The 24,205-nt window shown below is 43.7% G+C and overlaps 1 protein-coding gene across 3 annotated transcripts in view; it reads left to right on the top strand.

The window, feature by feature from the left end:
• Positions 1–24,205, top strand: part of RSF1 (remodeling and spacing factor 1) — a 122,057-nt gene that overhangs the window by 31,059 nt on the left and 66,793 nt on the right. For all 3 annotated transcript variants that reach the window (XM_038390771.2, XM_038390752.2, XM_038390742.2), the window contains exon 2: positions 17,338–17,429. In XM_038390771.2, the coding sequence (XP_038246699.1) occupies positions 17,338–17,429 (92 nt within the window). The remainder of the gene's footprint in view (positions 1–17,337; positions 17,430–24,205) is intronic.

The following is a 24,205-nucleotide window of genomic DNA, read 5'->3' as shown; positions in this document are numbered from 1 at the left end:
ATTGATGCCTCTGAAATTTTGGAATTCATGAGATGCAGCATTCAAAAGTTATTGCATTATGTCCATCGGATAACTGGAGAAATGGCATCAAATTGGTTGTAAGGCCTTGCAAGCTCTACCGTGCTTGTCCAAAAAAATAATTGCTAGTCTATGTAAGAATGGTGATACTGGGTCAGACCAATGGTTCATCTAGGCCAGTATTCTGTCTGACTATGGCCAGTGCTAGATGCTTCAGAGGGAATGAACAGAGCAGAGCAATTTTGATTCATCCGTCTCCTGTCGTCCAGTCCCAGCTCCTCGCAATTGGAGGTTTAGGGACATCTGGGGCATGGGGTTGCATCCCTGATCATCTTGGCTAATAGCCATTGATGATCCTCCATGAACTTATCTAATTCTTTTGTGACCCTATTTATACTCTTGGCCTTCTCAGCATCCCTTGGCAATGGGTTAAACACGTTGACTGTATTGTGTGAAGAAGTACTTCCTTACGTTTTTTTAAAGTTGCTGACAATCAGGTGACCCTTACTTATTGTGTTATGTGAAGGGGTAAATAACAATTTTCTATTCACTGTCTCCATACCATTCATGACTTTGTAGACTTTTATCAGATCTGCCCTTAGTCATCTCAGAATAGTTTAGCAGACAGCACAATGAAATTGTAAGTTAAATGAGTCTCTTTCTTTAACATACCATGTGTGGTATTCCAAGTTTTGCTAGCACAGTGGCTAGAGTCCTATGGTTACTTCCTAACCCGTTAAGCTTATTTTAATCGGCTGTGCTCCCAGATGGCTTTCTCTTAGATCAGAATCTAGAGGACTGTTCAAATTTGATTTATCTTAAGTGGTATAACATGGTGGGGAATGTCATTCAGATTTTAATTTTGGTTTTAATCCAGCACACTGGCCAAAACTTTATGTACAGGTTGTTTTTTGTAAGACTGATTATATTTGGTTCCCTTTCTTTTGCTGCAGAGTGAGCTATCCGAGAACAAAATTACTACATTGTTCTTAGAGCAGAGCTAATCTCCTCAGATGCTGGTCCACAAACAATGAAAGTAAATGATGCAGAGCCCTGTTGGGTTGTGCTCCATAAGAAATACAGAGAAGAAAACGCTGCTTGTTACGAAGGAATAAAAACATTAGTTCAAGCCATCTTACTTTCAATCCTCTGACAGTGTTTAATGTGGCGTTACAGAAGCATTGTTAAAATGGTAATTATTAGTACCTCTCTGCATCTGAACAGGGCAAAATGAGTCTCATACGCTGGTCAAGAAAGGAGTACGTTTGAAGGTAGCCAGATCCAACAAATTTCAGACACCCCTAGAATTTTACCATGTAGCCTGTGTCCTCTCTCCCCTAAACACTCTTCTTCCAACCTACTAGACACACACTTGTCGTCTTCCCACTCTTGACTCCTTGATTTTTCTCCCTAGTGAGTCAACCCAGCCTACCCCATCAGGTATGTCTGGCACTATTCAGGTGTTGGATAGGCATACCCATGCCAGCTTTACTATAGCTAGCACAGCTAAAACCAGCCGTGAAGATGCAGAGGCATGGGCTCCCATGATGGCTAGCCGTGCAGTATAACAGGAGGACCATCCTGTGGTGCCGTGTCTTGACTGGTAACTTTACTTGTGCTAACTAGATTAATGATTTTGCAGATATGTCTACCCAACCTGAAATCACACCTTCAATTGCCACGTAGACACCCTATTAAACTCAGTTCCCTGCAGCCATGCGGCCCAGGATGCTACTTTAATCCACCTTGCTGTCATTTGAATCTGAGTTGGACACTAATATTTAAACATAGTGGCTCCGCTTTGGCACTATTGTACTAATGTATTTGGCCTTTTGGCATAATTTCTTAGAAGAAAAGCTTTACAAAAGTTGTATGTAGATTTTCTGCTATAAATATGCAGTCTAAGTACATTATAAAACATTATTGGAAAAACATCAACAATATGGGGCTTTATGAAGCTTAACTATCATAAGGGCCTTGTGTCCTTTGGGCAATGGGTCCAGATTCTGTGAAGATACTAACTTATTGTATCTCCATGAAATACTCTTCATTCCTGTCCTTCCCATCCCCAAACACATAAACTATGGCTCGCAGTTGAAAATACGCAGTAATGCGTGCGTGTGCGCGCACACACACACACACACACACACCATTCCCCTCTACCCCCCCATGAATTATCTGTGCAGTTCATACATTTTATCACCAGTACTATAGATGATTAGGATCGATGCTCTCGTACCTTATAATGCATGTGGGAACCAGTGTTGCCATCTCTTAATGGAGATGGACTCTTCAGATAAGTTGTTTCCATAACTGTAACTTAAAAAAAAAAAAAATGTGGACAGGAAGGTAGGCTAACTCGCAACTGTAGGTCCATGGCTGCTTATTCAATATGTTCAGAGCAGCCCATACCATGTATGGGGGTCCCTCATTTACCACCCCAGAGATCCACCTAGTAGTTTAGGATGCTCAAGGAATAGTGTAAGGATCTGGGAATGTACCAGATAAATTTTCAAAACCAACTTGCCTCTCACCTTCTTGCTTTCTGGTTCAACCATTCATATGAGCATGGTTTTTTGAATGAAGTTCTATGAAAACGATGAATAAATTAAGAATGGATTTTAAATGTGTTGTGACGTCTATGTAAAGTAAGAACTGCATCAATATGTCTTGCAGCTCCTGGGCCTGCTGACCCAGGACATTGAACATTGAGATGTCATAAAAATGGCAGGACATCAACAGGTTCTCTTAAAATAATAGCAGATGCCCACTGAGCATGCTAAGAATTGACTTTCCAGTTACTTCTGTAACTTTTGGAGTTTTATATTTCAGCCCTGTTTCCTCAAAGAGCTGACTCCTCAACAAGGGCTGTTCAGAGTGACCATGAATTTCAGCCTTCAGAAAGGTTTCAGAGTAGCAGCCGTGTTAGTCTGTATTCGCAAAAAGAAAAGGAGTAACCCACCCAACAATATTATTAATCTATCCAACTATACTCTTAGCCCAGCAGAAGAATCTGTTCTGTCTCGGGGCCTCTCCTTTTCCCCTCCACCCCCACGAACATGATACAGTTCTGTGGTGACCTAGAATCCTATTTTTGACGTCTCCGACTCAAGGAATATTTCCAACACACCTCTGACCAACATATTAACCCACAGAGACCTTCTTACCAACACTACAAAAAGAATGATTCTGGGTGGACTCCTCCTGAAGGTTGAAACAGCAGCCTGGACTTCTACATAGAGTGCTTCCGCCGACATGCACGAGCTGAAATTGTGGAAAACCAGCATCGCTTGCCCCATAACCTCAGCCATGCAGAACACAATGCCATCCACAGCCTCAGAAACAACTCTGACATCATAATCAAAAAGGCTGACAAAGGAGGTGCTGTCGCCATCATGAATAGGTCGGAGTATGAACAAGAGGCTACTAGGCAGCTCTCCAACACCACTTTCTACAAGCCATTACCCTCTGATCCCACTGAGAGTTACCAAATTTTTAAGTGCCACAAGTACTCCTTTTCTTTTAGCCTTCAGAAAAAGTGAGACACTTTTCCAAGCTAACTGTCCTGCAATAATTGTTTTTTTGTTTTTTAAATGCGCACACGTTCTCTCTGCCTGGAGAATAGACCGATAGAAGAACTAAGTGCTTGATCTTGAAAAGTGCGGCTCTCTGGTCTGATCCAGCAGAACACCTAAGCACATTTCCAGCTTTAATCAAATGGGTAGTCTAGTTGATTTCTGTGGAACTTGCTCACATGCTTAAAGTGCTTTGTGCTAAAATATTTTGGTGGATTAGGCCCATAGTGCTCAGCATCTTACAGAATTGATTCCTGAGATTGTACTTGTTTGTTCTAAAATGGGTGCTCAGGTACTACAGTGACATGGACTAGCTCTTCCAAGAAAACCAAATGGGAGCAGTACCTGACTCTTCAAAATGAAGATAATGTCAAACTATAAATGGACTAAAAAAAAATCAGTAATGCTAGAGATAATCTTGATACTCTCCATTGTCTATATTTAAAGCAGATATTTTCCCCCGAAACAGGTGATTCTGTACATCTAATATGGGACCTCTCTATACTAAACTGGCTATAAGTTATGTAACTGATCTAGTGCCGTTGCAATAAAACTTTCACACAAACTACATATTTTGAACTCCTTTATATTAACCTGAATATCAAGGCATTTGGTTTAAAGACTCTTATTAGCTAGTTGAAGAAGAATATAAGTGAAATGGTGAAGAAATTAACTCCATAATGTAAGTCTTGGATAAATGACAATACAACAAGGAATAACAAGGGAAGAAACAAAGTGCAGATGGAGTGAGTCAGCAGTACTCTTGTTAAATGTAGCCTGTGTAAGAAAACATCAGGCAAAATCATAAAATCTCTCATGTTATACCTTACTAATTTTAACAGCCATAAAATGTACATCTACACTTAAAATGTTACAACAGCCCCATTGTAGCATTTCAGTGTAGACGCTACCCATGCTGACAGGAGGGAGTTCCAATTGGTATAAGTAATCCGCTTCCCCAAGAGGTAGGAAGGTCAGTGGAAGAGTTCTTCTGTTGACTTAGTTCTATCTACACTGGGGATTAGGTCGGTTTAACTAAGCTGATCAAGAGTGTGGATTTTCGACACCCTCCAATGATATGGTTAAGCCAACTCAATTTTGTAGTATAGACCAGGCCTGTGTGTGCACGTGTAGTGAAGTGACGAGCGCAAAATGCTTTTAGAAAATGCACTGTAAAGTTGTGCACAACCAAATTATTACAAATAAACAATACATGATCACATGTATGTAAAAAAAAAAAAAAAAAAAGTTGATCCTTGTGGTTCTTGGACAATAAATCACTAATTTTATGGAATCTCCTAAATACATAAATAAGAAAGGGTTAGTTTGAGAGTCCTGTGGCATTGCATTACTAATAGTCAATTATATTGAAATAATGGATGGTCTGAATTGTCTGTAGCTTATTAAAATGACGATGCACAGGGGTTTTGCCACGTGATGGTGCCAGGTTGATATATAAATCACAGATGATTTATAAAGTAGTAGTGTCCCCATAGGTAGACCACTCTAGGCCCTGGTCTACGCTAGGCGTTGAGGTTGAATTTAGCAGCGTTAAATCGATGTAACCCTGCACCCGTCCACATGACGAAGCCCTTTTTTCGACTTAAAGGGCTCTTAAAATCGATTTCCTTACTCCACTCCCGACAAGGGGATTAGCGCTGAAATCAGTTTTGCTGGGTTGAATTTGGGGTACTGTGGACGCAATTAGATGGTATTGGCCTCCGGGAGCTATCCCAGAGTGCTCCATTATGACCGCTCTGGACAGCACTCTCAACTCAGATGCACTGACCAGGTAGACAGGAAAAGACCCGCAAACTTTTGAATTTCAATTTCCTGTTTGGCCAGTGTGGCAAGCTGCAGGTGACCATGCAGAGCTCATCAGCAGAGGTGACCATGATGGAGTCTGAGAATTGCAAAAGAGCTCCAGCATGGACCGAACGGGATGTATGGGATCTGATTGCTGTATGGGGAGAGGAATCCGTGCTATCAGAACTACGTTCCAGTTTTCGAAATGCCAAAACATTTGTGAAAATCTCCCAGGGCATGAAGGACCGAGACCATAACAGGGACCCGAAGCAGTGCCACGTGAAACTTAAGGAGCTGAGGCAAGCCTACCAGAAAACCAGAGAGGCGAACGGCCGCTCCGGGTCAGAGCCCCAAACATGCTGCTTCTATGATGAGCTGCATGCCATTTTAGGGGGTTCAGCCACCATTACCCCAGCCGTGTTGTTTTACTCCTTCAATGGAGATGGAGGCAACACGGAAGCAGGTTTTGGGGACAAGGAAGACGATGATGAGGAGGCTGTAGATAGCTCACAGCAAACAAGCGGAGAAACTGGTTTTCCCGACAGCCAGGAACTGTTTCTCACCCTGGACCTGGAGCCAGTACCCCCCGAACCCACCCAAGGCTGCCTCCCGGACCCACCAGGCGGAGAAGGGACCTCTGGTGAGTGTCCCTTTTAAAATACTATACAAGGTTTAAAAGCCAGCATGTTTAAGGATTAATTTGCCCTGGCATTCGTGGCTCTCCTGGATATACTCCCAAAGCCTTTGCGAAAGGTTTCTGGGGAGGGCAGCCTTCTTCCATCCACCATGGTAGGACACTTTACCACTCCAGGCCAGTAGCATGTACTCGGGAATCATTGTAGAACAAAACATTGCACTGTATGTTTGCTGGCATTCAAACAACATCTGTTCTTTATCTCCCTGTGTTATCCTCAGGAGAGTGATATCATTCATGGTCATCTGGTTGAAGTAGGGTGCTTTTTTTAAGGGGACATTCAGAGGTGCCCATTCCTGCTGGGCTGTTTGCCTATGGCTGAACAGAAATGTTCCCCGCTGTTAGCCACGCGGGGGGGGGGGGGGAGGCAAAATGCGACCTTGTAACGAAAGCACATGTGCTATGTATGTAATGTTAACAGCAAGGTTTACTGTGAAAGAGTGTACCCATTGTTCTATAAAATGTCTTTTTAAACACTACTGTCCCTTTTTTTTCTCCACCAACTGCATGTGTTTCAAGGATCACAGGATCTTCTCCTTCCCAGAGGCTAGCAAAGACTAGAAAGCGAAAAAAACACACTTGCGATGAAATGTTCTCTGAGCTCATGCTGTCCTCCCACACTGACAGAGCACAGACGAATGCATGGAGGCAGACAATGTCAGAGTGCAGGAAAGCACAAAATGACCGGGATGAGAGGTGGCGGGCTGAAGAGAGTAAGTGGCGGGCTGAAGAGAGGGCTGAAGCTGAAAGGTGGCGGCAGCGTGATGAGAGGAGGCAGGATGCAATGCTGAGGCTGCTGGAGGATCAAACTAATATGCTCCAGTATATGGCTGAACTGCAGGAAAGGCAGCAGGAGCACAGATGGCCGCTACAGCCCCTGTGTAACCAACCGCCCTCCTCCCCAAGTTCCATAGCCTCCTCACCCAGACAGCCAAGAACGAGGTGGGGGGGCCTCTGGCCACCCAGCCACTCCACCCCAGAGGATTGCCCAAGTAACAGAAGGCTGGCATTCAATAAGTTTTAAACTTTTAAACTTTTAAAGTGCTGTGTGGCCTTGTCCTTCCCTCCTCCACCACCCCTCCTGGGCTACGTTGGTAATTATCCCCCTATTTGTGTGATGAATTAATAAAGAATGCATGAATGTGAAGCAACAATGACTTTATTGCCTCTGCAAGCGGTGTTCGAAGGAAGGTGGGGAGGGTGGTTAGCTTACAGGGAAGTAGAGTGAACCAAGGGGTGGGGGATTTCATCAAGGAGAAACAAACAGAACTTTCACACCGTAGCCTGGCCAGTCATGAAACTGGTTTTCAAAGCTTCTCTGATGCGCACCTCACCCTCCTGTGCTCTTCTAACCGCCCTGGTGTCTGGCTGTGCGTAACCAGCTGCCAGGCGATTTGCCTCAACCTCCCACCCTGCCATAAACGTCTCCCCCTTACTCTCACAGATATTGTGGAGCGCACAGCAAGCAGTAATAACAGTGGGAATATTGGTTTCGCTGAGGTCTAACCGAGTCAGTAAACTGCACCAGCACGCTTTTAAACGTCCAAATGCACATTCTACCACCATTCTGCACTTGCTCAGCCTGTAGTCCCCAAGGATAACTATAGGCATTTCAACATCCCCAACGGTTATTTTCTGGTCTGGGAAGAAAGTCCCTTCCTGCAGCTTTTGAAACAGACCAGAGTTCCTGAAGATGCGAGAATCATGTATCTTTCCCTGCCATCCCACGTTGATGTTGGTGAAAAGTCCCTTGTGATTCATCAGTGCTTGCAGCACTATTGAAAAGTACCCCTTGCAGTTTATGTACTCACTGGCTTGGTGCTCCGGTGCCAAGATAGGGATATGGGTTCCGTCTATGGCCCCACCACAGTTAGGGAATCCCATTGCAGCAAAGCCATCCACTATGACCTGCACATTTCCCAGGGTCACTACCCTTGATATCAGCAGATCTTTGATTGTGTTGGCTACTTGCATCACAGCAGCCCCCACAGTAGATTTGCCCACTCCAAATTGATTTCCGACTGACCGGTAGCTGTCTGGCGTTGCAAGCTTCCACAGGGCTATTGCCACTCGCTTCTCAACTGTGAGGGCTGCTCTCATCTTGGTATTCTTACGCCTCAGGGCAGGGGAAAGCAAGTCACAAAGTTCCATGAAAGTGCCCTTAAGCATGCGAAAGTTTCGCAGCCACTGGGAATCGTCCCAGACCCGCAACACTATGCCGTCCCACTAGTCTGTGCTTGTTTCCCAAGCCCAGAATCGGCATTGCACTGCATGAACCTGCCCCATTAGCACCATGATGCCGACATTGGCAGGGCCTGTGCTTTGAGAGAAGTCTGTGGTCCATGTACTCATCGCTCTCATCACCATGCTGATGTCGCCTACTCGCCTGGTTTCGCTTTGCCAGGTTCTGGTGCCGCATATACTGCTGGATAATGCGTGTGGTGTTTAATGTGCTCATAATTGCCCAAGTGATCTGAACAGGCTCCATGCTTGCCATGCTATGGTGTTTGCACAGAAAAAAGGCGCAGAACGATTGTCTGCTGTTGCCCTGACGGAGGGAGGGGCGACTGACGACATGGCTTACAGGGTTGGCTTACAGGGAATTAAAATCAACAAAGGGGGTGGCTTTGCAAGAAACTGAATGGCCTCCTCAAGGATAGAACTCAAAACTGGGTTTAGCAGGCCGTTGATTTCACAGGGGGAGGGAGGAGAAAATGAATAGAAAACAAATCTGGTCTATTTCTTGTTTTGAGCCACTTCATCTACCTTTATACATCATGCTGGCAGCAGACTGTGCAGTACGACCGCTAGCCATCTTCACCTTCTGGGTGCTCGGCAGAAGATGGTGCAGTATGACTACTGGCCATCGTCTTCTGCTGGCTGCAAATTAAAAGACAGTGCACTGCCGGTAGGACTCAATCGCCATGAGACGAAACAAGGGAAATGACCTGGCTGAGTCACTCCCATGTTTGCCCAGGCGCCCCTGACCTCATCGAGCTCGGTTAAAAGAGCACCCAGGACTACGTCGACGACGGCTACCAGTCATACTGCACTGTCTGCTGCCAAAAGGCAATAAATGGCTGCTGTGTAGCAATGCAGTACCATGTCTGCCAGCACCCAGGAGACATACAATGACTGTTTGTTGAGCGGGCTCCATGCTCGCCGTGGTATGGTGTCTGCACAGGTAACTCAAGAAAAAAGGCACAAAACAATCGTCTGCCCTTGCTTTTACGGAGGGAGGGAGGGAAGGAACGGGGGCCTGATGATACGTACCCGGAACCACCCGCGACAATGTTTTAGCCCCATCAGGCAATGGGATTTCTACCCAGTATTCAAATGGGTGGTGGAGACTGTGGGAACTGTGGAATAGCTACCCACAGTGCAAAGCTCCAGAAGTTGACTGTTGCCTCAGTACTGTGGACACAGTCCGCTGACTACATGCACTTAGAGCATTTGTGTGGGGACACACACACTCGACTGTATAAAAAGGCTTTCTACAAAACCGACTTCTATAAATTTGACCTAATTTCGTAGTGTAGACGTACCCTAGGAGTCTTCATGTCCCTTCACCTCAGATCTGAAATTTTTGGTAGCAGTGTCCGTTTGGCCCTCACATGCGCTCTCCCCATCTCCATGCTGTGCTCTGTTGCTGTATAGCGCTGTGTGGGAAACTTCCCTCAGTTCTTTCTCAACTGGCCTTGGCCTGAGACTGAGCCTTAGCAGAGCCCCTTAACAGAGATTCTACCCAGTGTTTTTCTTAATTTTTCTTTAGTAATAATAGATCTTCAGTTAGTGTTAGTACTTCCTTCTTTTCTTTTTATTTCTTTAAATATATAAATACATATTTTATTTCGCTTGTAGAATAGTTATGTCCTTAATATAAATTAGATTTCCCTAGCTCTTCCTTTTTGGGCAGTAACCCCTGAGAAGGCTATGCCCAGTTTCCCCAGGTTTAACTGCTGTCTCTCATGTCGGGAAGCCATTCCTGTCAGCGACAGTCATTCCTGCTGCATTTGCAGCCCTGGAAAGGCACACATGCTTCCAGAAGTGTCTCAAAGTAAAATTTGGAACCAGAAAGAGCCATGAACTGAAATTAAGACTGCTCTTGATGAAAAGCTCACTCTGACCAGCCTCCAATCCTTGGCCCGGGATGCACTCTGGACAGCAGTCCCTGTCAAGACTGATCCCGTCTACATCGTCGGATCAGCACTCTCCAGTGACTTCAAAGACGAACTCCTCAGAAGGTCTTGAAAAAACAGGCCACAAGTTCCTGAGCAGAGAATTGGCCAAGAGAAAGAGGTCCCTGGCACAGTCGATCATCTCTATTAACTGACCCTTGACTGGGTACCTATGAGGCTTCAAGATCCTACTTTACCGGTACCATGGATAAGCCCAAAGGCCTTAAGAGGGTGGCTCAGGCAGAATGGTACTGTTGGGGGAAAGGAGTGATGAAGACCGACCCAGTTCCTCTGAAATGGAAACGATGGAGTCTTCTAGACAATCCAGTACTGCATACACCAGCATCACAAAAGGCTGTGGCGACACCTGGTGGCCATTCCTCACAATGCAGAGAGCCTCTCGTACCAACAGCTCTCTCTACTTCAATGGCACCTACTCAACTGACCTCAGAGGGCACTGATGGTTGTTCCAGTATCGCAGGAATTTCGGTTCCCCAAAGACTTGATGGTCTCAGATACCTGAATCAGCCTGACTAGGCACTGACATAACCATGGTATGGGTTATGCCTAGGTCCCCGGACTTCCATGCAGTACCAAGACATTCTACTCAACCTTCCATGACTGCTTCACCTGTCAAATGATGATGAGGAAGATGATGGGGATGACCTATACTCAGTGTCATTCCAAGGTTCTCCATTACAACACCAGGGAGCTAGCTGGGTGGAAAGTCATGTATCTTCAATCTATCCGCAGAGTAGAAGAGACCCACCCAGTTGGTATGGACACCCTTGGATGCCTCCATCCATGCCCATAGACAACAGTTTTTGAGGAACTCTAGTGTCGTCCAGAGAGCTAGAGGAAAGCAATCTCCTTCAGTTTCAATAGCCAGACCACCTGATCCTCAAGAGGAGACCTTTGAGGAACAAGAGGAGAGACTAGATAAGGAAGCCACTCGGGTTTACCAACATTTCCTCCTCATCTCCTGATAAGGTGGCCATGCCTCCAGCACCAACTACAACAGACAACTTCAAGCAATTTCAAGACCTCTTTAATAGGGTAGCAGATTTCCTGCGAATCCTGCTTAATGAAGTCATAGTCACAGTGCAAACTGTTTGACATAATCAGCAAAGATTGCATTCCCCATCAATGAAGCACTGCTTGGTTGGGCGAAAACTATATGGCAGACACAACACACAATACCTCCAACGTTCAAAAGGGTAGACAAAAATATTGTGTTCTCTAAAGATGGAGACTTTTTTTTATTTTTTTTCATCCATCCCCTAATTCATTGGTCATTGATACTGTTAATGAACATGGCAGACAGCACCACGCTAAAATGACACCATACAATAAGAACTGGAAAATACTGGATTTATTTGGATGTAAATCATATTCTTTAGCCACTCTAGAATTTAAGATCGCTAACTATCAAGCCCTCATGCCAAAACACAACCATACCAATTATTCAAAATTAAATTCCTTTATTGAACACCTCCTGTCAGATCAGAAAGAGCAATTCCCGGTGATCATTGCTGAGGGTTCAGCTCTTTGTGAGGACAGCGTTGGAGGCTTCACTAGATGCTGCTGATACAGCTGTTAGTTCTATCTCCACAGCAGTTGTCATGAGGTGAGCATCTTGGCTTCAACTCTCTGCCTTTCCAAAGGAGGTACAAGCCACAGTGGAGGACCTCTCTTTTGAGGGATTTAAATTGTTTGCAGAAGGAATGGATGAATCCCTCCACACATTAAAAGATTCTAGGGCCACATTACGTTTTCTGGGTATTTACACTGCTGCCCAAGAAAGAAGACTCAGTAAGTACCGGACGGCACAGAGATCCTGGCCTACTTACTTTTCTCCTCCTCGGAGACATTATTATTACAAAATCAGCAACCAAATGCCTCATAGTCATCGACATTGCAACCCTCTGCATCCAAAAAACAATTCTGATGTGTTGGTCGAAGCCCCAAGTTACCACCCCAAGTCTCATCTGCTCCAACAATCTGAACATCTCCACCAGTTTGGCAACTCTTGTGATGTTACACCCCATATTCTTCATAGAAATATAGTTAAGATACGAATATGGCCTAAGATACCTTACAAGATACATCTTGCATAAAATATATCATTGGAAAGGTTATGATTTACTGAATGTGATTATCCAATTTGTATGCATGTATCATTTCTGTATCTAAAGTTAGGAATATTGACTATGTAAAATTAAAACTGTGTGTGTATTTGGGAGACACCTGCCAGACAACAGGCTATCAGCTTTGATTGGCCATTAGGAAGAAACAATAAGACTTTAAAGATACTAATTTCTCTCTTTCCTGAGAGGAGTCCTGGGACATAGCTGTGACACTACGAGGTCAGGTAGTCTTGTCACCTGGTACTAAACACTATCTTGGATTTCTAGTAATTTTCCACTAAATGGAGGGGGAGCTCAAGACTGGGGAACAAAAGATTCCCGCCTTATGTAAATCTTATTTAAGGCTGGGGAGTAAGGCAAACAGGACTCTTCTCCATTGCCTTCCTGCCCAAGAAGAAGGATTGCTGAAAGTACCTGAAGAGACTAAGGAACTAAGCTGAAGGAAAGGCAAGTGCTGAGTCCAGACTGTGACAGAAGAGTCTAGTCTGTAAAGAGAAATAACTGGAAATCTAAACTACAGAAACTCTGCATCCTGCCTAAAATCAACATGTAGGGTGAGAAATTACACTTTGTAACCTGTTTCTTTAGTGAATCAAGCTTAGTTTGCATGTTTTGTTGTATTTGCTTAGTTATCTGCTTTGTTCTGTTTGCTATCCCTTATAATTACTTAGAATCTGTCTTTTATAGTTAATAATTTTTTGTTATTAAACCCAGTTTGTGCAATTTCTAACTGGGAGGGGGGAAGAAGTCGTGCATATCTCTTCACATTGAGGGAAAGGGAGAGTGAGCTTGCGCTGTGCACATCTTTCTATACTATGCAAGACAATATTTTCTTGGGTGTACTTTCCAGAGGGAAGCCGCACTTGAGTGCTGGGTGATTTCCTAGCTGAACCTTCCCATGGAGAGCTGTTTACATACTGTGTGTGATTCTACAGCTGGTGCATCCCTACCTGTCTGTGTGTGTGTCCTACCAGAGAGCCTGAATCAGTAAAACAGGGAGAGGGAGCCCAGGCTAGTGGAGCAGGCAGGCTCAGTGAAATCCCAGTACATCAGGTGGTGTCCCAGAAGGGGGGTCCAACCCCTCACAACTGCCTATCAAAACTGGGAGTGTATAACCTCAGACGAGTGGGTACTAGAGATGATAGTCAAGAGATATTCAATCCGCTTTACTTCCCTCCTCGTCCCTCTTTGTGGTTCTTTCTCACGTGCACCTTTTATGTTAAGAAACAAACCACCTCCTAAAACTAGGTGCTATAGAACTAGTTCCCACCCAACACAGGGGGAAGAGGTTCTATTCCAAATATTTCTTTATACATAAAAAGAACGGTGGTTGGAGACCCATTCTGGATTTAAGGGCACTGAACAGGTTTGTAAAAATGTGTTTCAAGATGGTTACCTTGACATCAATAATCCCATCTCTGCACCCAAGGAACTGTTTATTGGCCCTCTACCTACAAAAGTTTTACTTTCATATCACAATCCACCCATCCCAGAGGAGGTTCCTAAGATTCACTCTGGGTCAAGATCATTTCCTATACAAAGTGCTCCCATTTGGTCTATTGTTGGCATCCAAGATATTTTGAAGGTCCTTTTCTATGGTCAAAGCATACCTTCACAAACAAGGCATCATGCTATTTCTGTGTCGAAACAATTGCTTGCTCAAAGCATGTATCTTCACCGACACCTTGAGAGAGATACAAAAGACTATAGATCTGTTCCTACAACTAAATACCCCAAAGTCCACTTTCACCCCCAGTGCAGCAACTGGGATTCTTAGGAGCCAAGCTAGATGCAGTGGAGGTCAAAGCCTTCTTCCCATCACACAAGTTAAACACTTAGCCAGTTTAATCTCGACAGTATAGGCCAGTCCACAGATCTCAGCCAGAACTTGTCTACAACTACTGGGGCAAATGGGGGCGGGCACCGTTGTCTTCAAGGGTGGGTCAGAACTGTATGTCCTGAGAAGACACAATTTAAACAAACTTCTGTCAGTGCCCTCAACAGTCAAAAACTCACTTGACTAGTGGGCAGATCCTCACAGCGTATGATTTTTGACGATGGGTGCATTGTATGATTTTGATGTTGGGTGCATTCCTTATGGGATGAGGAGCCCCCTTGAACACTTACACCATTCAGGGCAAATGGTCCCCTCTCAAATCCACACTATGTATAAAATTCTTAGAACTCAGAGCAGTCTTCTCACACTTCCTACCAATGATCAAAGATGAACATGTAAAGAATGAGAGATTAAATTGTATGTATGTTCTACATAAGCCACCAGGGAGGAGCAAGATCACATTCCCTGTGTGCCAAGGCAGTGAAAATATGGAACTGGTGCATTAATCACCAAATTGGCATCTCAGCAACCTACCTCCCAGGTATACAGAAGACTACAGTGGATATTCTGAGATTTTCCCAAGATCCAAAGTGATATTTGAGATAAAGAAAAGGCCAGAGTTATTGTAGTTCCAATGTGGCCAAGGCAGACATGGTTTCCATACTTTTTTCAGCTGGCAGTCTGTCCATCAATTGCTCTTCACCCCATTCTTCATCTTCTTTCTCAAGATGCAGGCCAGAGCCATCACCCAAATCTGCAAGTTCTCTGGCTCAAAGCGTGGCTCCTCAGTGGTTCCAAAGCTTAAAAATGAACTGTTTTGAGGATAGGTTTCGGAGGGGTAGCCATATTAGTCTGTATCAGTAAAAACAACAAGGAGTCCTTGTGGCACCTTAGAGACTAACAAATTTATTTGGGCATAAACTTTTGTGTGAAGGAAGTATTGTTACAAAGCAGAAAAATAGCTACTTGTTGCACATACATTCAAAAATGGAAGAGATTCCAAATCTGAAGTAAACGCAAGACAGTTTACTTGTACATCCTCTCCGTTACTGGAAATCAGACCTATCTCTAAGCTTGGTAAAGGTACATCTCGCAACCATTAATATTTTCTACTGGAAGATAGGTGGTCATTTGGTGTTTGCTCATCCTACAATGAAAAGATTTCTTAAAAGGTATGGGTAACTCCTACCTTTGAATTGGAGATCTTACACCAGTATGGGACCTTAATCTTGTCTTAAACTGTCTGATAAGGTCACCCTTTGGGCCTATGGCCACTTGCTCACCTCTACACCTCTCTATGAAAACTGCATTCCTCATGGCTATCACATCTGCTTGGAGAGAGGGGGCTCTAATGGTATATCCCCTCCCTTTACGATTTTCTTCAAGGACAAGGCCACATTGCGGCCACACCCCAAATTCCTACCAAATACCTTCAGCCTTCCACGTAAATCAACTTATTCACCTTCCAACATTCTTTCCTAAACTACACCGGGATAAAAGGGAGGCAACACTGCACACACTCGACGTCAGGAGAGTGTTAGCCTTCTATTTGGAAAGGACAGCCTTTCAGAAAATCTCCAAGACTATTGCTCTCCATCACAGACAGATCTAAGGGCTCCCCGGTATCTATGCAAAGGCTCTCTAGATGGATGTTGGAATGCATTAACTACTGCTATTGCACGCATGACCTACAGCCCCCTTTGGGAGTCTGAACGCACTCTACAAGATCTCTGTCGACTTCTATCCTTCCTCAATAATGTTCCAATCACAGAAGTATGCAGAGCAGCAACTTGGGCATCTACTCATACGTTTGTCAAGTATTCTGCAATTACTCATGATTCAGCATCTGATGTGATACTTGGTTTGACTGTATTATTGTCAATATTGGACTCTGCTCCGACGCCCCACCCTTCCATCAGGGACACTGCTATAGAGTCGCCTACAGTGGAACACCCATAGGGACATTAATTGAAGAAGAGGAGGTTACTCATCTTGTGTTGTAACTGAGGTTCTTCAAGATGTCTCCTTATGGGTGCTCCACTACCCACCCTGCTTTTGTCTGCTTTGAAGCTCTTATATATGAGCTGCAGTAAAGAAGGAACTGAGGGTGGTTTGCCCATGCAGCGCTATACAGCAACAGAGCACAATGCAAGATGGGGAGAGAACATGTGTGGGCCAAACAGACAGTGCTGCCAAAAATCTCCAATCTAAGGCACAGGGATGTGAAGATACCTAAAGAGGAGAACACATAGGGGGACACATCTCAAAGAGCCTCAGTTACTGCACAAGGTGAGTAACCTCTTCTGTAATGCATCCGATGAAGTGAGCTGTAGCTCACGAAAGCTTATGCTCAAATAAATTTGTTCATCTCTAAGGTGCCACAAGTACTCCTTTTCTCTTCTGTAATGAGCAGCAAAGTAATTCTTTGTTGATGATGAAATAATAGTAAACCTCTCTCACTCATTAAGCTTTCAGCACAGCTGTGGTTTAGAAACCCTAGATCCTGTGCCACCTTGCCACAGCTGCAGTCAGCAAGGGCATGCAAGCAGGATTGCCTGCACTATGAAGGGGGAGGGGAAGGCAGATTGTTCTCTTTGAGTGTTCAGAGTCTCAAGAACTTGGAGCCACCCCACTTGGTCCAAAATAGCTCCAATTTGGTGACCTTCCAGGTATACAGCAAAAGACACCTGTTTGATAGGATTTTTGGAGAATCTGTTTCTCTCACAATGATGAAAGGGTGGGAATTAGTTTCTGTAGGTGTCTAGCTGGCTCATTTCCTGTGAAATGATTATTTTAATACTGCTGGGATATTGTTGTATTATCAATGATGTATTAAGGTACCTGAAGCCTTGGATAGATGTCTTTATTTTAAATCTAAATGCGAACCTATTTCATTTATTTTAGATCTTGCTTTGTTTTTAGTTGTGAAACTCTTGTTAGTGTTTTCTAGTTGTTATGCACTTTTAAAAATTCACAATGTATGGTTTCATCTCAATACCTTTATAATATTTAGTATTAGGATTTATTTATGTTGGTTATTTTTAACGTTTGCTCTCCCTCTTCCCCCTTTTTAATACTGCAGTTCCAAAAGAGTTGGTAGAACTTCACTTGAAACTGATGAGGAAGATTGGGAAGTCTGTCACAGCAGACAGATGGGAAAAATACTTGATCAAGGTACAGTAAATGTCTGTTCTGTTACTCTGAAATGCTGGGATATGATGAAATCTTATGTCAGAAATCCCTAGTATGAATTTTTGTGAACCTAGTGCTGTAGTCAAAATCTGTGTGTGCGTGCCCAGATTGAGTTGCTTAAGGTTCTAGTTTAACTAATTTTCAGCCTGCCTGAGTCTGCGCACAAATTTCTGAAACTAGATACCATCTTCTGCATCTAGAAGGTTGCAAACCTGCAAGCGCTATAGCATGTGCAAGGCAGGAGCAGATTGGAGTATAAGAATTATAGTGGCCAGTCAGAGCAGAGAGATTTCCATATTAATGATACAGTAGTTTATCATTAATTCTATGATGTAAATCCCTGTACTTTAGCTGATAACCATACAGAGATTTGTATGCTGTATGCTTATTGATAAATAAGGACACTGTGATTATGCTATCAGAGTACTCAGAATTGCGTAACGGGGGAAAAAATTGTAGTTGTGCATCAATAGTGGTACACCATTCCTTTGCTCTGACTCCGAGGTGGTTCCATATTGGAAATCACTTATGTAATGTTATAAGGTGCTCTGTCAATGTGTGAACATATATAAGACATAGTCCTTGCTCCAGAGGATTTGCAGAGACTGAAAGGTCCATGTTTTGTTGTTAAAGCATTGTGCTAATCAGGAATACTTCAAATTGAACTTTGATTATTCCCTTGTTATTTTAGTTGTTTGCTTGGCTGTCACTGAGTGGTTTGTTTCAGAGGGGTAGCCGTGTTAGTCTCTATCAGCAAAAACAATGAGGCATCCCTATGGCACCTTAGAGACTAACAAATTTATTTGGGCATAAGCTTTCGTGGGATATAACCCACTTCATCAGATGCATGGAGTGAAAAAAAATAGGCAGGTATAAATACACAGCACATGAAAAGATGGGAGTTGCGTTACTAAGTGGGGGGACAGTGCAAATGAGGCCAATTCAATCAGAGTGGATGTGGCCCATTCCCAACAGTTGACAAGAAGGGGTGAGTATCAACAGAGGGAAAATTATTTTTTCTAGTGACCCAGCCACTCCCAGTCTTTATTCAGGCCTAATTTGATGGTGTCAAGTTTGCAAATTAATTCCAGTTCTGCATTTTCTCATTGAAGTCTTTTTGAAGGTGTGTTTGTTTTTTTTTGTTTTTGTTTTTGGTGTTTTTTTTTTTTGGAAGAATGGTGACTTTTAAGTCTGTTGTTGAGTGTCCAGGGAGATTGAAGTGGTCTCCTACTGATTTTTGAATGTTACAATTCTTGATGTCTGATTTGTGTCCATTTATTCTTTTGTGTAGACTCTGTCCGGTTTGTCCAGTGTACATGGCAGATGGGCATTGCTGGCGCATGATGGCATATATCCCATTGGTAGATGTGCAAGTGAATGAGCCGTTGATGGTGTGGTTGATGTGGTTCAGTCCTATGATGGTGTCCCTTGAATAGATATGCAGACAGAGTTGGCAACGGGGTTTGTTGCAAGGGCTGGTTCCTGGGTTAGTGTTTTTGTTGTGTGGTGTGTAGTTGCTGGTGAGTATTTGCTTCAGGTTGGGGGGCTGTCTGTAAGTGAGGACTGGTCTGTCTCCCAAGGTCTGTGAGAGTGGGGGATCGTCCTTCAGGATAGGTTGTAGATCCTTGATGTTGCGCTGCAGAGGTTTTTGTTGGGGGCTGTAGGTGTTGGCTAGTGGCATTCTGTTACTTCCTTTGTTGGGCCTGTCCTGTAGTAGGTGACTTCTGGGTACCCTTCTGGCTCTGTGAATCTGTTTCTTCACTTCCCTAGGTGGGTAATGTAGTTTTATGAATGCTTGATAGAGATCCTGTAGGTGTTTGTCTCTGTCTGAGGGATTGGAGCAAATCTGGTTGTGTCTGAGGACTTGGCTGTAGACCATGGATCGTGTGATGTGGTCTGGATGAAAGCTGGAGGCATGTAGGTAAGTATAGTGGTCAATAGGTTTCCGGTATAGGGTGGTGGTTATGTGACCATTGCTTATTTGCACTGTAGTGTCCAGGAAATGGATCTCTTCTGTGGACTGGTCCAGGTTGAGGTTGATAGTGAGGTGGAAATTGTTGAAATCCTGGTGGAATTTGTCAAGGGCCTCCTTCCCATGGGTCCAGATAATGATGTCATCAATGTAGCTCAAGTAGAGTAGCCGTGCTAGGGGATGAGAGCTCAGGAAGTGCTGTTCTAAGTCAGCCATAAAAATGTTAGCATACTGTGGGGCCATGCAGGTACCTGCAGGTGCTGCTGACTTTGAAGGTATAAATCGTCCCCAAATCTGAAATAGTTATGGGTGAGGACAAAGTCACAAAGCTCAGCTACCAGGTTTGCCGTGACATTATCAGGGATACTGTTCCTGACAGCTTGTAGTCCATCTTTGTGTGGAATGTTTGTGTAGAGAGCTTCTTCATCCATAGTGGCTAGGATTGTGTTTTTTGGAAGATCACCAATGGATTGTAGTTTCCTCGGGAAGTCAATGGTGTCTCGAAGATACCTGGGAATGCTGGTAGCATAGGGCCTGAGGAGAGAGTCCATAAAGTCAGACAATCCTGCTTTGTTCACTTTTACACTTCTGGATTCCTGTAACAAGCAACAGTAATTAAATTAGGAGGAGAACAGAGCTTGCATTGCAACAGCAGGCACAGCGTCCAGTCATAAGGCCTGCTTTTTAAGCTTGCATTGCAACTTTAAAGTGACTGTAACTCTTAGCAGTGCTTTATTTTTCAATTTTGCTGAAATTTTTAATATACAACTCTTTACCTGTAGACCACAAATTACTGAATGGCAGATGGGTGATTCTTTTCTATCCCCCTTGCAAACAGTGATCTGTTCAAACGGAAGTAATTGGGACACATACTGAAGAGAAGATACTTGGTGTGCTTCTGGAATCTCATTGTTGTAGTCTATGCAGGGCTCTCGTGGTCATTCAGAAGGTTCTGGCTTAGGCAAAGACACATTGTTTGTCCTCCGATATAGACTGCTTAGCACTTTTGGGAAGTGCACAGTCTGATTAATGCAGACTGTTTTTGTCCCATGAGTACTTCCTTCATTTAATAACTCTCAAAAGGTTTTTACATTCTTATGCAGTTAAGATTTATTGGCTTTGGACTACTGTGGAGTCGCATCTTACGAGGGGGTTAGGTTCTAAAGTCAGTGCGTAAGAAAATCGCGTATAGTCAAAATTATCCTTGGAAAATCCCTTAAATCGCCCATAAAATACAGTATACTGTACATGGTTTTGTGTATACAACCCTGTACAGTAATATGTATAATGTATACAGTAATGTACAATATATAATAGAGTACATATGCAAAATGTAATTTTACAGTACTGTATTTTTAATTACGGGGGGTAATTACAGGGGGTCGTCAGGCCTTGATGTCGATCCAGGAGACGGAGGTGATGGAGAGCTTGGGTGATGGAGAGCAATTCGTAGACAAAGTGGTTGGCTCTGGTTCAGCTCGAGAAGTTGATTGCGTAGGCTCATCTGCTGCTGGTCATTTTTCCTTGAAAAACATGGTGGTCGGCAACTGTCGCTGTTGTCTCTTGAGCTGCTCAAACATTTCTTGATATGGTCTCAAATAGTCAGTAATACTACGTGTGATTTTGAAGCTTCGTTCCATGGATTGTATTCAGAAATTCAATCATTAAAGTGTTTTGCAGCTTGGAACACTTCAGCAAATTTATGAAGATTCCAACTTTCTGGCTCTTCCTGTTCGTCGTCGTCGACAACTTCATCTTCTGTAGACAATTTTATCAGTTCCTCTAACTCTTCGTTAGTCGATGTTTCTCTATGGCTTAAATTAATTCTTCAATTTCTTCCTCAAGGATGTTGACGAAGCCATCACTACCCACTTGCCTGGCCACCTGAACAATGTGTTTCACTTCTTCGTTAATTGTCGGGAAATCCTTAAAATCATTCACACGTTCTTTCCATAGGTTTCGTCAACATGCATTGACTGTTTCAGGCTTGATTGCATCTCTTGCCTGTTTAATATAAGTGATGCAGTCGGCAATGTTGAAGGACTTCCAACACTCCATCACATTAAGATTGGGATCAGCATCCATAGCGCTACGTATCCATGAGAATGTAAGCCTCGTGTATATGGCCTTGAAACAGCGAATCATGCCTTGGTTGAGAGGTTGGAGGATGGAGGTGGTGTTAGGGGGAGAAAGACTACTTCAAAATCATTATGCGCAAACCGGAGTGCCACAAGGTGGTGAGGAGCATTGTCTACGATCAGCAACACTTTAAATTCAAGTCCTTTCTCTTCGAGGTACCCCTTGACTTCCGGAATGAAACACTTGTGGAACCAATCCATAAATAATGCTGCCATCACCCAAGCCTTTTTATTTGATTGCCAGAACACAGGCAGGAGATTTTTGTTCTTGCCTTGTAGGGCACGGGGATTTGCAGCCCTGTAGAGCAAGCCCAGCTTTATTAGATGCCCAGCCGCATTGCCACAAAACAACACAGTCTTTAGCTGCTTTGATGCCAGGGCTTTGTCTTTCTGATTTCAAAGTGTAAGTGCAGTTGGGCATTTTTTCCTGAAGAGCCCAGTCTCGTCAGCATTAAAAACTTGTTCCAGAATATAGCCCTTTTCTTCTATGATTTTCTTTAATTGTTCGGGAGAGGCTTTTATTGCCTCTTCATTGGCAGATGCAGCTTCACCAGTAGTCTGCACGTTTTTGAGGTTGAAGCAGTTCCTAAAACTGTTAAGCCAACCTTGGCTAGCTTTGAATTCCTTCTCATCAGAAAGCTGTCCCTCTTCGGCGGGAGGTTTGAACAGCGCATAGAGGCTAAGAGCTTTTTCTCACACATGTTGCCATCAATAGGCACATGTTTACGGTTCATGTCTTCCAGCCATAAGTTTAATGCCTTTTCAGTCTTCACTAAAGTCTTATCACACTCCTGTCTCATCACCTTAGCAGTTATTGGAGCACTTGATGCTACGACTTGATGACTTTCTCTCTCTCGAATTTTGATGGCACGGATGCTAGATTCATTGCGGCCATATTTACGCGCCACGTTGGAGACAGACATACCATTTCTCAATAAGTTCAACATAGCCAGTTTTTCCTCCAGCATTGGAATAAATCGCTGTTTCTTTGGTTGAGTACCAGATGAAGTAGTTAGCTTGCGTTTCAGGGCCATGTTGTACGAAAAATACGTACAGTATCTTTAAACATTAGTCACACTCAGTGCGATGAGATGCTCACACTATGAGAGGCACGCAGGAACAGAGACAGTCTGAGGGAACAGCAGATTCACGCCTCCCATTTCACGCTTGCTCCGGGGCATATGCTCATTGAGTGGAATGGTGGGTGGAATCGCCCGCACTATTTACAGGTATCTTGTTTTTCTTTTTGCCGAGCGCAGATAGTTGAATTCACGTAAGTTAAATGCACGTATGATGCGACTCATCTGTAGTCTCTCTGGACCCTTTGACTGTGAAACCTACAGGTTCCCAATAGGCTGCGTCCACCAGAGCTGGTTTGGGATCCAGATGTCTCTGGTCTTCTGAGACTCACCAGTTGTGTGTTTGATTCCTTCCTATGTTTGTTGCTTAAAGCAAGCAATTTGAGCATGGTGCAAGTAAGTAGCACTTAGATGCCAGTGTAAGGGCCTTAAGAAGTATTTTGGAGACACACATGTCAGCACCCGTTTTACAGATTGGTAGGGTGTGGTCATACTTTCATGTGCAGAAATCAGCTGCTTCCTTAAGAAACCAATTCCTGTTGCTGAAGTGCTTGCCAGTTTCAAACTCTCCTTTTGAAAAGGCAGTGGTTCTAGCATACCAGATGTGCTTAAACCCATGACCTCTGTGGAAGGCTTCAGACTGGGTTCTAGCTTTCTTTGGAGTTGAGACTGCATTTATCAGGAATAAGAATAATCTGCTGGTTTTAGTTTATGGAAACTTGGTCATTGTGTTCATGACAAATGGTTTCAACAGTTCTGATGCCACTGAGTAGTTGCTTTGGCAATTAAAAGGCATTTCCAGTGTTGGTTTGAGTGATACATAGGAGTTGGTCCTGGATGTTTGATGTGTCTTCTCCAGTGTTTGTGATATGCAGCATCCCCCAGTGATCTTCATGTTTAGAATGTTGAATACAAGAGATAAAGTAGAATGTCATCATTTGTTGGCAATAAACAATTGTATCTCTTGTTCTAAGTTTTGGCCTATGCATTGGAATAATGGACAACATAGCTTGTCCTCAAAACAGGCAAACTTGCTGCTGAGCAGAAGTCATTTTTATGAATGGTACTTGTTTTTTTTGTTTTGTTACCACTTTCTGAAGCAACTGATTCAGCGTTAGCTAATGAAGTTTGGGCTCACTTTCAGCCGTGCTGCTCTATTGAAAGCTACATGCTGGATGTGGTTTAGAAGCTTACTTTATATGCACCCTCTATACAGACAGCCCCCCAACCTGAAGCAAATATTCACCAGCAACCATACACCACACAACAGAACCACTAACCCAGGAACCTATCCTTGCAACAAAGCCCATTGCCAACTCTGTCCACATATCTATTCAGGGGACACCATCATAGGGCCTAATCACATCAGCCACACTATCAGAGGCTCGTTCACCTGCACATCTACCAATGTGATATATGCCATCATGTGCCAGCAATGCCCCTCTGCCATGTACATTGGTCAAACTGGCCAGTCTCTATGTAAAAGAATAAATGGACACAAATCAGACGTCAAGAATTATAACATTCAGAAACCAGTCGGAGAACACTTCAGTCTCTCTGGTCACTTGA

This window comes from Dermochelys coriacea, chromosome 1 (genome assembly GCF_009764565.3).
Source record: "Dermochelys coriacea isolate rDerCor1 chromosome 1, rDerCor1.pri.v4, whole genome shotgun sequence".
NCBI classification, from domain to species: Eukaryota; Metazoa; Chordata; order Testudines; family Dermochelyidae; genus Dermochelys; species Dermochelys coriacea.
Note: the sequence above shows the minus strand (reverse complement) of the source record. Positions and strands in the feature narration are given on the sequence as shown.